Here is a 15,060-nt window from a genome sequence, read left to right on the forward strand (position 1 = left end):
TTCAGTGCGGCTCGCTCGAATCGAAGCGCATGCGCGCGACGTAGCGCGTACACACGCTACTCACGCTACCTCTCCCGCCCGACGCGCATTTTCTCCTTCTCCGTCGTTTCCCTCCTTCCCTTCTTTCTCTTTCTCCTTTTTCTCTCTCTCTCTCTCTTTTTCTCTTTCTCTCACTCTGTCTCTTTTTCTCTTTCTTTCTCTCTCTCATTCTTGCTGGCGCGCGTTCACAAACGCACCCGGACGCGAGTAAAAGAAGAATCGTAGAGTCGCGAAAATTCAAACTAATGTGTAGAAGAAAGAAAAGAGATAAGAAAAATAGAGAAAGAAAAGAGAGAAGAAAATCATAGGAAAGTACGAACTCTCTGTACATGTTTCTTTTTCTTTTCTTTTCTTTTTCTTTTTCTTGTTCTTTCGGAGAGTATATATACAAGGGCAATGCGAATGGTAGAAGAGTGACTGAACTGCAAGGGCGACGACCACACGTCGGAATTCGCGCTTTCCAACGCGTCGAAGCGCGTGTTAGAGCAGACTGATCCTTTCTTCTTTCTCTTCTTCCATAAGACGGCATCCCTTCGTCTCTGTTTTTATTTTTCATCTTCTTTGCACACTCGCTTTGCCTCGAGCCGCCTTTGTTCTCTCGTACTTTTCGATTAACGAGAGAGAGAGGATGACTCGTACGCTGCGCGAGGAAGACACACTGTATCCCGCGTGAACAGCGATAGAGATAGATAGCGAAGGAGTGAGAAAGAGAAAGAGAAAGAGAGAGAGAGAGAGGGTGGGTCGGAGGGAGGGAGGGTGGGTTGACGTCGAGCATTCCAAATAATTAGGACGATAAATCCGGCCGAAACCGGCGAGCCGCGTTCGCGCGCACTTACGATCCATTCCGGCAGAAGTCGACGCTCGTGAAAGCATCTTCTGCAAATGCTTTTGCACTGGCGACGCGTGCGATGGATCTTTCTCTCTTTCTCTTTCTATTTGAAGGAAGAAGGAGAACACAGAAAAGGGTAGCGAGAAAAAGAGAAGGAGGGAAAGAGCATCATAGTCGGGACAAGTTGGTTGTCGTAAAGCGTGCGGCAGAATGCACTCTGACACACAGGCTCTCTAACATAGACCCATACACATGCACACGTACACACACGTTCGTCGCATCACGTAGGTATAAAGACTTACACAGAGATGAACACACACTCGGTCGTTCGATCTCGCAGTGGCTGACTCCTCGGCGCAGCGCGCGCTGCATTCCCTCGCGGTGCATTGACTTTGCCTCCCCTCCTACTCCCTGACCGTCGACCCCCGTTCCCTCCCCCTTACCCTCCCCTTCCAGCACCACCGCCGCCGCCGCCCCAACCGTCTCCCGGCACAACAACAACATTCCTTCTCTCTAGAGTCCCTTCATGGCACAGAGACCCCGCTACCAGACTCTGCCCTTTCTCTTTCTCCTCCCCTTACCCCTCCTCCTCATCCTCATCCTCATCCTTCTCCCTCATCTTCTCTCTTTCTTCTCCCTTTTCCATCCTCCTTCCTCCTCTCTTCTTCGAGTCTTCGAAGGAGTCGACCGCGTTATGCCGTTCCACGAGAAACCGCTTAGCCGCGAATCGCGCATGCCATCGTCCTCATGGCCATCGACTCTCGAGCCTACGCTCACGCCAAAGCTCGTTGCTTCGTCGTCGTCGTCGTCGTCTTCGTCGTCTTCGTCGTCTTCGTCGTCGTCGTCGTCTTCGTCTTCGTCTTCATTCTCATCTTCGTCGTCGTCTTCGTTCGTCTTCTTCTTCTCCTTCTCCCTTTGCCTCTTTTGATCCCTAGTACAACGAGAACGCGTTTATCCAGGGAAAAATTAGGCGACTCGATAGATTCGAAGAAGATTTCCCTCCACGTTATATATCCCTCGTACTTTTAGTATCCCCCATGGTATTTGTAGGTAGAGAAAAGGTGTCTAGCAACGTTGAGTCCAAGGTAAGATTTAAAGGAGCGCTGCGGGAGACGCCGGTGTGTTGTACTTAAAGGGTAATATAAATCTCTTTGATTTGCGACCATGAGTACGACATTAGAAACTACCAGATGTCACGGATGGATCGCTTCACGAGATGCTGCCGGTCGTGGCAACCGATGCGAACAGGGCAATAAAAGGGCAAGGTTGATTCTCCTTTCTTGGATATTTTCTAAGAACGGAAAGCGAGAACGGGCGCGACTTTTCCGTCCTTCCTTTTTTTTGTTTTTTTTTGCTCTCTCTGTCTCTCTCTCTCTCTCTCTCTTTCTCTCAACCGTCGTTTCTCTTATTCTCTACGTGTAAATTGTACATTACAGCGCGACTCGATCGATCTCGTGCATCTACCCAAGCGCACCCTTAATGTTACTTCGATACTTTGCAAATTGTTAGCCTTAATTACGGGACGACGGTATGGACCGATATGGGAGAATTAATGACCGTTATATTATGGTTAGCGCTGTTAGTAGAATTAGTTTATTAGAAGGCGGAGTGTTGTATCGTATGAACTTCCGCCAAACTTCGACGCGGAAAACTCGCTATCGAGAAAGTAACGCGCCGCGCGCGACGACGTAATAACGAGTTACACGCTCTTTAACTATAATCTCGTTGTCTTCGCCGCAGAAAACGAGCACCTTAATCACGAATACCACAACCTCGTGATAATTTTCCCCGCTCTGCTCTTCTTCCTCTTTCTCTCTCTCTCTCTCTCTCTCTCTCTCTCTCTCTCTCTCTTTTTCCCTATTTCTCTCTCACTAACGTCTGCGTTCTAAATATTACGAGAGTCTCGATTACTACGTACGGGTGAGCATCACTAATTACAGTTCTTAATCAAAGGTAGATAATTTGTACGTTGTTAACAGTCATTAAAGAGGAGTTCGGCGTGGAAAGGCACGTAACTTAATTGAAAGACAAATCGTCTTACTACCTAAATCGTCTCTCTCGTACACTTTATTACCTCGTAGGATCATCAAACTCCTCATCGTTTTTGTTTATATTTTCGAGTGAATATCCACGCATAAAATTTATCCAACGAGGGTTAACATTCTAATACGGCGGGAACGTGTGGGAAAACGAGTATGTTTCGATCTTTATCGTGATATCGTGCGAAATTAAAATCATTAAAGATTTTCGATTGAAGTAAAGATTTCAAGATGGTTACTGGCGTAGGAAAGATCGATCGTGAAATTTATAAGATGGTTCTCGTCTACCGAAATATTTGTCCTAATAATAAAGGGGTTAAGGAGTTTGGTGCTCCTTTCATTCTCTCTCACAATCATTAACGTCACGATTCCTTCCTTTCTCTAAACGCGCTTCCTTTCAGGAACGGTTTCTCGAAAGACGGTTCAATGTTCCATTGTCATTGAAAAGCGTGAAACCATAAAGCAATCGGAAGACTAAGCGCTAATCTCTCTACCTTGTTCGGCATCCACCTCGACCATAATCGCGATTATTTGCAATAGTTTTATTTTTTTTAGCGCCTAAACGGATTCGAAAGTTGGCTGTGAAAATTACTATTCTACTTTCTCTCTCTCTTTCTTTATCTTTTGAGTTTCTCGACGGCAACGATTTCGAATTCGATTTATTGATTTTTTTTTCACGCGCAAGATGATTGATTTCTCTCATTCTCTCTTTCTCTTTCTCTTTCTCTTTCTCTTCGGAAATCGTACCAAATCGTTGACGAACACTTTTTCTTCTTCCCTTTGTCCAAATCGTGCTGCCCTAGTTCCTGTTAAATCCTCGTACAATCGACAGAAATATGTTACACGTATACGTCTGTTCTCTATCCGTTGTGCGAGACAAATTGTTTGAAATCGTTGAACTAATCGGGTTTTCGACCCTAGGATCGACGTAATATCGATTGTCGTTCATAGGTACTAGGTATTAAAGCCGATTATCGACTACGCTTCTTAAACGTAGATACGACAGATGCTTAAATGCAATGCGCCCAACAGCAATTTTTCTCGTCAGCTTGTTGTTTCTCTATCTGTTTCAACCCTTTCTAGTTCATCTCTTTCTACTTCCCTCGTGAATGCACGCACCTGGAAAGTACCAACCTTTTCTCTAAATCGTATTGAACGTTCTCGATCTTTTTACTTCATACTCTTTTGTTCGCGTTAACCATTGTCGTTAATTTTTAGAAACATTTTCGTCAAATATAAATAAAAAGTTTATTCGATAATTCATCTTTTTCTTTTTTCAGAAACAATAATTGTTATTCCCATAGCGTTTATGGGGTATTTTTTTCTTTTTTCTTTCTATTTTTTTTTTTTTTTTTTTTTTTTTAAATAATTCAAGCAAACGGTGAAGTAATGCAAAGACGTATAAGTAAATCGATGTGGAATAGAAAAAGGCGTGTGAAAAAGATTTCGTGAAAAGTCCCGTACGTAGAAGCCTGTATATGACCGCGAATTTCGATCGAGAAGTGGGGACTCTCCTTCTTTCAATCGGTCTTCCCCTTCGTATATAGAAAGACCATCGTTGAGGATGGGAAGAAGGGCAAGGCCCTACCTTTTGAGGTCATGGGAACGTGTCTTGTCTGGCGGAAAGTACTTTTCGTCGTCCTAAGAAAAATCGAAGAAAGAAAGAGAAAGAGAGGAGCTTCTATTTACCTAGAAAAAGAGATGCGAATCTTTCTTAAATCTTCAACGAAATGAAAGCATTTCAAACGATCCGAATATTGACTACTCATAATTTGAAATGAAGGAAAATAAATTTATTCATTTCCGATGAATCGAACAAGAATAGATTGAAATTTTCAACGAAATTCAGACTTTCTCTAGTCGAAGTAATTATTTTGGATAAGATTGATAACGCGTTAAAAAAATTTATACATTATTCTATCTTAACTTAGACGCGATGTACTGGTGTAACGGTGTCAAGTAAAAATAGTTTTGACGAATTTTCATGGATGACAATTTAATTGGGTTAATAGTCAATTTTCGCTATTTAAAAAATAGCACCGAATCGCGTTTGTGATTATCGAGTTTGATATATTCGGTCGAGTATCTGATCAAATGAAGGGTATTTTTCTTTCTATTTTTATTTTTTTTTCGGAGATCTTCTATACATCGTTTTCCAAGTTATAAATACAACAAAATTCGTACATTTTATCTACCAATAACAGGTTTATATCTACAACTAGAGAGGAAGCCCAAAATTGGCGAATCTCTATCTTCAGAAGACTTGATTAAACTCGAGTATGAAATTTCGCGAAGAACGAAGCCGTACGGTGCGCCTCATATCTCGTACCACTTACGCAAGTACGCGAATGTCTTTGATGCGGAAGTCCTTGTCTATGTGTTAGACGCTAAATATATACGATATTGTTAACATGTGTGCTAATAATTCGTACTCGAGGGTCTTGTAAACTAGTTTTTGTTGTATTATAGTCAGAAAGCTCCTCTAATAGTTTGACGAGTAACGATCGTAATAAATATATCACGATACTAATATAAGCTAATAGAATTATCTTGCCAAGGTATTTAAAAACGTATTTATTAAAAATTATATGACTTTAGAAAAATGTACTAGCAACCAACGCTATTTAAAAGTTTTTAATAAATAATACATAATTGGGAATAGCCGAAGTGAAAAGTTGTTGAAAAAAAAATCGATCAATCCCAAGGGGGTTATCGATCGTTGTTAAAGTTCGCAGAGCAGTCTCTCATGCATTCTAGCAAGTTCTCGTAATATTTAATTCGAGTTCGAAGAGTGTCGCAAAGGGAACAAACGGTAAGGAAAGGGAGTAGGGACTTTGGGCTCGTTAGCGCGCGGGAGGGCCGAGGATGTAGGGATAGGAACGCGTAGAAGAAGACGGTCGGCCGGTGGCGGCCATGTTTTCGCCGGCACGGTAGGCGTTCACGGGCGGTACCGAGACTCGGCTCGTTCTCCAACGACTTTGGAGAACGGCCTCCCCCACCCCCAGGCATCCTCCGGGACTCTGGTAGGGCAGGGCACCCCACCAGTGGCGTCTCGTTCGACGTCGTCTCTCTATCCCCTCTTCTCTTACCTTCCCCTCCGACTCTTCTTCTTCGGCTACGTTCGGCCTATTTCGGTTATCCTCGTGGCTCATAGCGTGCCTCGAGAGAGGAGAGAAGCTTTACGCCTAGTACATCGCCGCCACGCGGTAAGGGGAAGTCATTTTGAAGCAAAGGAGGGCTGAGTGGGCCGTGATCGAACCGCACGTATCTTCTTCGTCTTCCTCTCTTCTTACAACTTCCTACCTACCCCTCTTCTTCTCTTTCTTCTTTTCGAACTCGCCGCCTCCATGGCTGCTCTTGCCTCGCTACTCGCTCAAGACGTTCGACCCTTATCCCCTTTCTTTTTCTTTTTCTTTTTCATTTCTTTTCTTTTCTTTTCTTTTCTTTTCTTTTTTCTTTTTGCTTTTCCTTCTCTTTTTCTTTCCCACTCCCGTACTTTTTAATCCCCTTCTCTCTTAAACACATCCGAACTTGATTTTCTCTCCTAATATTTATCATTCGAAAATTGTTCTACGAGCAACGAGTTCGTATAGGAAAAATGTAATCACGTTACTCGTGTCGCTCAAAAGATAGAAGCGGTACGTGGCAAAGCGTAAATTCGTTTCACCCTCGTCGATGTTAAACGATGAAAAATCTCTCTCGGTAAATCCACATTTTCTCGGCTCATTCCTTATGCATTGTCGTGCGCAAGGATGCACGCGGTAATATAAGGACGTCGGGAAGCGTGAATAATCGTCGATCGCACGTTGCGTGTCTTATAAATCAAATCGCATCGACGACGACGATGTATTCGCATGCATTATATCAGACTCGACTTTTACGGAACGATCAATTGCGTAAACGCATGCGAAATTATAATATTCCAGGTCGTTCGTGAGATTCTGCAAAAATTGATGCATAACTTCCGTCAGTTGATTGATCCTTTATCATTTTTTCCTTTGATCCTTTCGATCGTCCGGTACGACTATAATCGACTATAATTTAAGATCCCTTTTTAAATGTCGAAAATTCTCGTTTAACAAGTTTTGTTTTCTTTCATGTTACAGACAGATGGTCGGTCGTATTTTGGTAGAAATCTTTCGATCAGCTGCCAACACCGAGACCAAACTCCCGGTTGAAGAATACATGAAATACGTCCATCAGATAAGCGATGATCCAGGTAAACGAACTTAATCAACGCTTGAATTTCTTATTTTTTTTTTTTTTTCAATTATCGCATCAACGTAACAAATCTTTCGTTTACCCGAGATAAAATAGATTTAACCCTGTTGTTTGAATAAGAGAGAGAAGAACGAGCCATTGTCAGTTTAAAAAATATTTGATTAATTCCATTTGATAAAAAAGAATTATAAATTCCAGTGCCTTTCAGATCAGATGCCAAAAATGATCTTATCGAAATAACTTACGTTTCAAGCTTTAACGTTGGCTGTAATTATTGCATTGGCATGAATGTTTTCAAATAGCTGAAGGATTGGACATGATCAATTCTGAGCCAAATCCTTCGATACGTATATATCGTTCAGGTATTGCTGTGATTAACTTTTAAAAATTACAAATTCGTTTGCTTTATATTTTCTTCATTTCTTTTTTCTTTTCTCTTTTTGTGAATTATTTCATTTCACGAATCAGTAAGTTTCGTACAATTCACTTTGATCATCTTATTCATTATGATTACACGAATAGTTACTGTCCTGGCCATTCGTTTTTCCGGCTAATAGACAGGCTTATTTGGACGAAAATAGAAGAAGATTTGAGAAATAGCGATCTAGTCGTGAGCAAGCGAGCTGTGTGTCTACCGACAGACAGCATGGGGGGGCGTTTTTGAGAGAAGACAGAACGCGTGTCGTTAAGCGTTGGACGGTTAAATGACGAGAGAGAGAGAAAGAGAGAAAGAGAGAGAGAAAGAAAAAGAACGGGAAAGAGGAGCATGCGGGAGGTGATGACGGATTAGTCCTGCTTCCGGTAAGGCGCGTGCCCTTCCGGAATGTCATGGGATGACCCCACGTATTTTCGACGCATCACACACATGCTATTTCTATGATTATCTCCCTCCTATTCCACCTACGCTTCTTTCTTTTTTTAGCTTTTTCGCTCGTTCGAAAATTATCAACACGCTTTTTATATATAAATACTCATAGGACGGCCGCGTTTTCTTTCTTTCTTTTTTATCTTTTTTCCCCTGTCCTCTTTAAAATGGGAGAATGAACGAAACTGGCAGATAGATAAAATTATAAAAGTAAAAAGAAGGTAGGTACGTTCCGAGCTCGGGTCATTTTTAAATTGCAATGTTAAAACTAAATGCAAATGGTGCTTGCTTTGAATTCGCCATACGGCAAAACGAAAAACTTCATTTTGCATTTCTTTCTCTTGATGCACTCGAAAACAGTGTATAAGGCCGATTATTGTGTTAACCATAAAAGGAAAATGTAGGGAAAATGCTCTTGGTGAATACGAAATCGTCCTCGTAATTATGTTTGGCTTGCCTCCAGTTGTCTGGTAAGCATAAGAGCGAGGGTAAGTCTAACTCATAGGACTTCGTCCTGAATAGAAACGTCTTTCCTCTTACCCATGGGCAAGAAAAAAAAATGGCACGCTGGACATAATTTTTTTTAGATCGATATAAACTCGAAAATTCATTGTTAAATCGTTTTCCTTCGGTCAGTATCAATGCCTGTAAATAAATAACTTTGTATGACGCGTTTAAAAAAAAAAAAAATTTTTTTTTTTTCGTAAAAACGATTACAAGAGTTACTCCTCGTCGTCGTATTAAAAAACACATTTTTAGTGTCAACATTAGAATCACGGCCATTAAACGTTCTTTTTTCGTAATTCTATATAAAAACTGTTTACAACACGGTAGATTTCATCTCGTAGTATATTAGCACGTTCAAGAGTTCATTCATGAACGGACGAAATCCAGACTTTCGTAGAGGGGAAAGTAAAAGAGTAAATCGTAAGAGTTTTAATAGAGCGAGTGAATTAGGATATAGAGAGACGTTTTAGATACAGAAAGAGAAAGAGAGAGAATCAGATGTTGTTTTTGAGGAAATCTTCCGCTAAGGGAAGAAGAAATTCGATGGGCCTCCCTCGTTGTCGTAAAAATGCAACGAGCACCCGTTGACAAACGGTGCATCCTGGTGCAAGGGGCCCGGTGGTTTCGACCCTCGTATTCCTTCTCTCCTTTTTCTATTTTTAGACGCGATCTATGAAACATCTTGCCTGTAACACGTGCCACCACCGGTGTTTCTACGTTAGGGGATAAGAACGAAGGGTCGCGACATCCCACGATTCAGGAAACTGGGCACGCGACACGCGTTTTTTTTTCTTTCTCTTTTTCTTTTTCTTCTTCTACCGTGTCTTCAATGAGTTTACGTATTTTTGGAGTTTCGAAAGAAGACGAGGAAATGGACTGAAAAGCCGGTTGTCGTTTCGACCCAATTTATCATCCTTCTTTTTCTCCTCGTTATCGTTTTAACGAACGATAATGTTTCCTCGATCGAGAGATTTCTTTTTATCGTAACGATCTATAGCGACCTGGTAAATTAACAAACACGATTGTAACGTTTTAGAAACAATTTTCAGGATCAATAAATAACAGTCTGACGAGAACAGACGAACGTTATCAACTACGACGATTAGAATAATTTTCATAGCTATCACTTTGGTTTCCTGTTTTCTTTTTTTTTCGGATTATTAGTAAATACTAAACGTATATCATTGTATCTCTTCGTGTTAAAATATATTCTTTATTAAGATCAATTAAGTGAATGATCATTATTCCGTACGTCCAATTATTCAAACGATCTTACATTTTCTCTCGGAAATAAGTATTCTATTCGTCGAGCGTATCAATATTTAAGTAAAAAATCAAAGTACCGAGGAAACGAAAGGTCAACAAGAAAAGGAAAGAAACGAGAATAGAAAAACAAGAAAAAAGAGAAAGAAAAGAGAGGAAAGGAAGTACAAACGAAGAAGCTTTTAACGATGGCATTTAAACGTTACACAGGGTTCTCGTACTCTTTTCTTAAAGACAGATTCTTGAAGGACCCTAGCGAGATATTTTCGGTAGGATCTAGAACGGACAGAAGGGACAAGGATAGCGTAGGCGGAGAAGATAAAACCCTTTGAGTGATTAATGAACGAAAGCTGTGTGCGAGCGTATCAAAAAAATAAAAAATAAGGATGAAATAGAAGAAGAAAAATCTCGAGTATGAAATAAGATGAGAAAAACATAAATGGGAAAAGAAAGAGGAGAAGAAGGAGGAGGAGAAAATTATTAGGACTATTGTGCACCTACTGAGAACATGGGCCATACGAATTTCGCGCGCACTATATTCCTAAAAATCATAAATCTTTTTCATATATTCCTTAAAAAATTTCAAAATTCCTACGTAGCTACGCTATAAACTCAAAATCCATTTCGAACCATCCTTCTACTCTCTTTTTCCCCTTCTCCCAGCACTCATCGTAAGGCCCTCTAGTCCTAGGGTCCATACTACGTAGTAGTTTTATCCCCACCACTTTGAAAAGCTTTTCAAGGGTAGATATATTTTTCCTGGAAGCCAAACTTTACCTTCAGTCGCGCCTACGCACTTTGATCGTGAGCGTTTCTCGTCTTCTCTCTCTTTTTCTTCTCTCTCTCTCTTATTTTTCTTCTTCTTCTTCTTTTTCTTCTTCTTCTTTTTCTTCTTCTTCCTTTTCTTCGTTTTCTTTATTCATTTCGAGTTCAAAGAGAAAGATATTTTTCGCCATGCGTGTAGTGTTTTCTCATATTTCGAAATACATTCGATACAATTTTTATAAGATAATATACGACGATCAAGTGTATCACGGTACAACGAGTGTGATGTCCAGAGAACGAAATTGATTCCCTGATAATATTATCTTTTTCGTTGAGTCACTAAACGGTGAGCATACGATTATATATTCGTAACTTATTCGTACTTGAGATGATAACATAATCATTACGTCTTCAATTTAATATACTTACTCGATCAAGGAAGTTTTAGGGTAATCTTCACGCCTACGTGACTTAAATTTAAGAAAAAAGAGAAAAGAAAAAAAATCCACGATAATTTTGTCCCACGCAATATCACGTACTTACTCGTAAACTTTTTTCCTCTCTGATTGTAATAAACGATAGTAACTGATAGTAACTGAGGTGAAGTTTCGCATAAAGTTTTACACAACGCTCATTTTCGCGGCACGAATCCAGGCATTATCCTCCTCCGCAATAATTGCAGTAGCGCAGTTAGTCCATCTGGACCGCTCGACCATCATGTTGACGTAAAGTGAAGGAGAGAAAGAGAACGAGTATGTTCGTTAATGGTCGGTTGCGAATTTTCTCCTTTTATGAAGGTCTCGCTTAAGGCTGACCCTCTTGGAAAGGTGCGAGTTTTCCTAATCGGTAGAAGCGCCAGTTTACGGACTTCTTTTTCGTGCACCCTTATGTCCACTTTTCGCCATTCAGGTATTTCGTTATAAAAGGGACCTCGACCTGAAACCACTAAGGCTGAGAGACGTCATCGAAGAATAGCCTCTTTTCTTTCTTTCTCTCTCTCTTTCTTTCTTTCTTTTCTTTTTTTGCCTCCTACATCTTTTAGCTCGTGTTTTTGTTGCGCTCACGGAGTGTTTTCCTGCGTTCGACCATAAAAATCTAAAAGAAAAAGATTTTGTTCTATGCTATGTGGAAAACTACTAATAATACCGATCCCGTATTTGTCGACGTTTTGGACTACTTGATCGAATAACTCCGAAAAGACAACCGATCCCTCGTTCTTTTTTCTACTCTCGACTTTCCCTAATTCCCATTTCGCGTTTTATTTTTCTAATTTCATCCACTTTCTTCTCACCTCGATCATCGGTCATAATGACCCATTGTACAAAATGCAGAGAAGATATTAAGCTAAATCGCGCGCGGAGTTATTGTCATAAAGAAAAGTCTTATCTACGATCGTCACGTCGACATTGTATTCGTATGAAACATACGTTGTACGGATAAAGTGGTGATAGTGAGCCTCGATAAAATTACCACGTCGTATAACCACAAAACTTGTAATTTGGATCTCGTTTGCGAGCGTGGTAATAATCGAAACTCCCTTGATTATTACTTCTCCCTACTAAATGAGATAGTTCGTTTACGACTGTATAGATCTTTTTTCACTGATATATTTACTATTCACGCGAGCCTGTTAGAAACCCTACAAACGAACTATTATCTCTTAATTATCTTCAGAAATAATTTTCTTTCAGAGCCTCCAATTCGTTCGGACTTGGTGGAACAACTGCCATACGTTGCCATGATCTGCCAGGACACTCCTCATCTATTTGGCGATGTTCTCCATAATCACATCCTTGGTATTATCAGAAAATACCTTCTAGATATGGACAATCAAGTGAGTAAAGATTTCAATTGGACGTTCGTGACGTTCTTCTTGCTATTATCCCGTTTCTTCTATTCTTCAATCGTTCGGAGAAACCCGCGAAAGATCGAGGCACTTAAGCTATCGCTGTTCTTCACCTTGCAGGTACGACAATCGGCGCAAGAGGCCTTATTAGCTTTGATCAAACGCGGCCTGTTAGACACGAAGACTATTGAGACCGAAATCTGCCCGATAGTAGAGAGCTTATCCCGCATGACCATCGACTACTTGAATTCAGGCATTTCTGTAAGTTTCCATCTCGCTGCTCCTTTCCTCGACCCCAAACCACAGAGCACCTATTTTGTCATTCTTTCTTATCTTGTGTCATCCACTTATCCGTGCCTGTCGCGTCGTTGTTTCTTTATTATTTCTTTTATTTTTTTTTTCGAGCAAACACGAGCACTTGAAAATGAGAATGGCGTTAACGAGGAACATTACAAAAAGTTCAACAATAGAACAAGTTAGGAAGCAACCAGAGAGAGAGAGAGAGAGAGTGGGAGAGAGAGAGAGAAAGAGAGAAAGAGAGAGAGAGAAAGAGAGAGAGAAAGAGAGAGAGAGAGAGAGAGAACACCGAACGAAATGATTTACGCTCTTCCTTAGAGTCTCCTTCTCAAGTACTCGTCTCCGAGTAAATTCTTTTAACATTACCACCGATCCAAGCCTGCGCCCCACATTATATCTCTTCGGCGGATTCCGCCTGAAAGACATGGGTAGTGAGATGTTCTCACGCAATCGCGTCTCACTACCTTGTCTTTCATGTGGCGTTCGTTGAACCCCTTCAACCTCTTCAACCTCGTCGACACGAGAATCGGAGCACGTACCCTACATTTTCTTTCCCCCCTCGAGTATTTTTCTCTTTTTTCAAAGTTTCGTCAAACGCGAAATTTTTCGTGCGACTCATCGCCAAGATAACGTTTGTTAGCCTCCTAAGACGCGAAGGAGTAGTGACGGGATTTGATGGAAGAGAGAGAGAGAGAGAGAGAGACAGAGAGAGAAAGAGAGAGAGAGAAAGAGAGAGAATGTGTGAGAAAGATGGAGGGAGGAAATAAACCTTAGAGAAGTAAAGCACGGCGAGCACGATCCTCGATCGATAGGGGCATGCTTTTACCATCAAAGTTGGTTTGTCATAGAGATCAACTATCACAGCCAGCTTTGATGAGCAAAATTGTGTCCGTCCTCAACACTGTTTAAACGAGAGCGAGAGGTTGAGTGAGAGAAAGAAGAGCAAGGGTGAATGGGTAAATGAATGAGCGAGTGAGTGAGTGAGTGGGTGAGTGAGAGAGAAAGAGAGAGAGAGAGAGAGAGAGAGAATGAGAGAATGAGAGAGTGAGAGAGAGAGAGAGAGAGAGAGAAAGAGATGGAGAGAATGTTGACGCAAAACAAGCGTGTTGTTTCAAAGAATCAAGAACAAAGGAAGAAAAAAAGAAAGAAGATACGAGAGAGAAAGGAAGAGGAACGGAGAATCGAGTACACGAGATTGAAGAAATCTAAAGAAGAAGAGGAAGCTGCTGGGAGCAACGAATGGCGGATAAAAAGGTACTAAGAGCAAAGCGAAAGTTTAAGAACCTTTTGCGGTCCGATAAATCAAATTGGCTGTGGAATGTTGCGAGTCATATCACAGCCATTTTGATGACCTTGGCCCGCAGAACCGATCGTCAAGGGATCCTCCAGAATAATATTGCTTTTTTCATGCCGGTCGCGTGTTCCTCCCCTTTAACCGTTTTACCAAAGATGATTGCTTTTCAGATACGAATCATGCTCGGCGATCGTGTATCAACATCGGGGAAAAAATCGAGCGAGCAAGCCCGATTTTTACGTTGGAGACAGAAGGAAACACGATCCAATCGTCAAATTGGCTGTGACGTGTAGCCTTTTCTTTTGATTTCATATCACAGCCATTTTTGATGTTTGGATCGATGTTTTTTCACATCGTTGGGCCCGCACGTTCCTCGACCACCTACGCACGCAAGGAAGAGCAAAAGAGTAACTCAGAGAGAGAGAGAAAAAAAAAGAGGGAGAAAGCGAAGTATCGAGAGAAAGAAAGATAAGGGAAGGCAGCCTCTTCGTTCTCGAAGAAAATACGAAGACTGCTTCGAGAAGATCGAGCAACCGATCCCAAAACTTTTTTCTAGAAGACTGAAGTTCCGAGCTAGAAAGTTTTCGCGTTCGCGTCGCTCACAAAGTGGTTGTTGTATGCTAATGAAACTTCATATCACAGCCAGCTTTGATGAGGGCTGCGACTCGATTTTCCATCGAAGTGAACCAAACTCGACCAGATTTCAAGATTTCAACGTTATTTCAATGTGTATTGTATGGTTGTAAGATTTCTCTTAAATGATGTAATCGTGTTTTTTTTTCTTTTTTCCTTTTTCTTTCTCTTCTCTCTCTCTCTCTCTCTCTCTCTCTCTCTCTCTCTCTCTCTCTCTCTCTCTTCTTCTTTCTTTTCCATTTTAATCGTTAATCTATGCATTCGAATTTTTCAGTTTTATAGACCACAACAGTCCGATCGACTGTTCCTCCCGTCAGAGTGGTTGTGATGTGGTTTCTCTTCGCGCTCTCATATCACAGCCAGCTTTGATGAGCGGGACGGAACGATATGAACCTTCGAGAAGATGCGTGTACATGATGTTTAATTTCTTGTTTTTTTTTCTCTTTTTCTTTTTTTACTTAT

At 41.0% G+C, this 15,060-nt stretch overlaps 1 protein-coding gene across 9 annotated transcripts in view; it reads left to right on the forward strand.

The window, feature by feature from the left end:
• LOC127072758 (serine/threonine-protein phosphatase 4 regulatory subunit 1-like) overlaps positions 1-15,060 on the forward strand; it is a 113,261-nt gene that overhangs the window by 93,852 nt on the left and 4,349 nt on the right. For all 9 annotated transcript variants that reach the window (XM_051013446.1, XM_051013447.1, XM_051013445.1 and 6 more), the window contains 3 exons: positions 7,014-7,126; positions 12,220-12,362; positions 12,495-12,635. In XM_051013446.1, coding sequence (XP_050869403.1) covers positions 7,014-7,126; positions 12,220-12,362; positions 12,495-12,635 — 397 coding nt within the window. The remainder of the gene's footprint in view (positions 1-7,013; positions 7,127-12,219; positions 12,363-12,494; positions 12,636-15,060) is intronic.

The sequence above is a fragment of the Vespula vulgaris genome, chromosome 2, assembly GCF_905475345.1.
Source record: "Vespula vulgaris chromosome 2, iyVesVulg1.1, whole genome shotgun sequence".
Taxonomy (NCBI): Eukaryota; Metazoa; Arthropoda; class Insecta; order Hymenoptera; family Vespidae; genus Vespula; species Vespula vulgaris.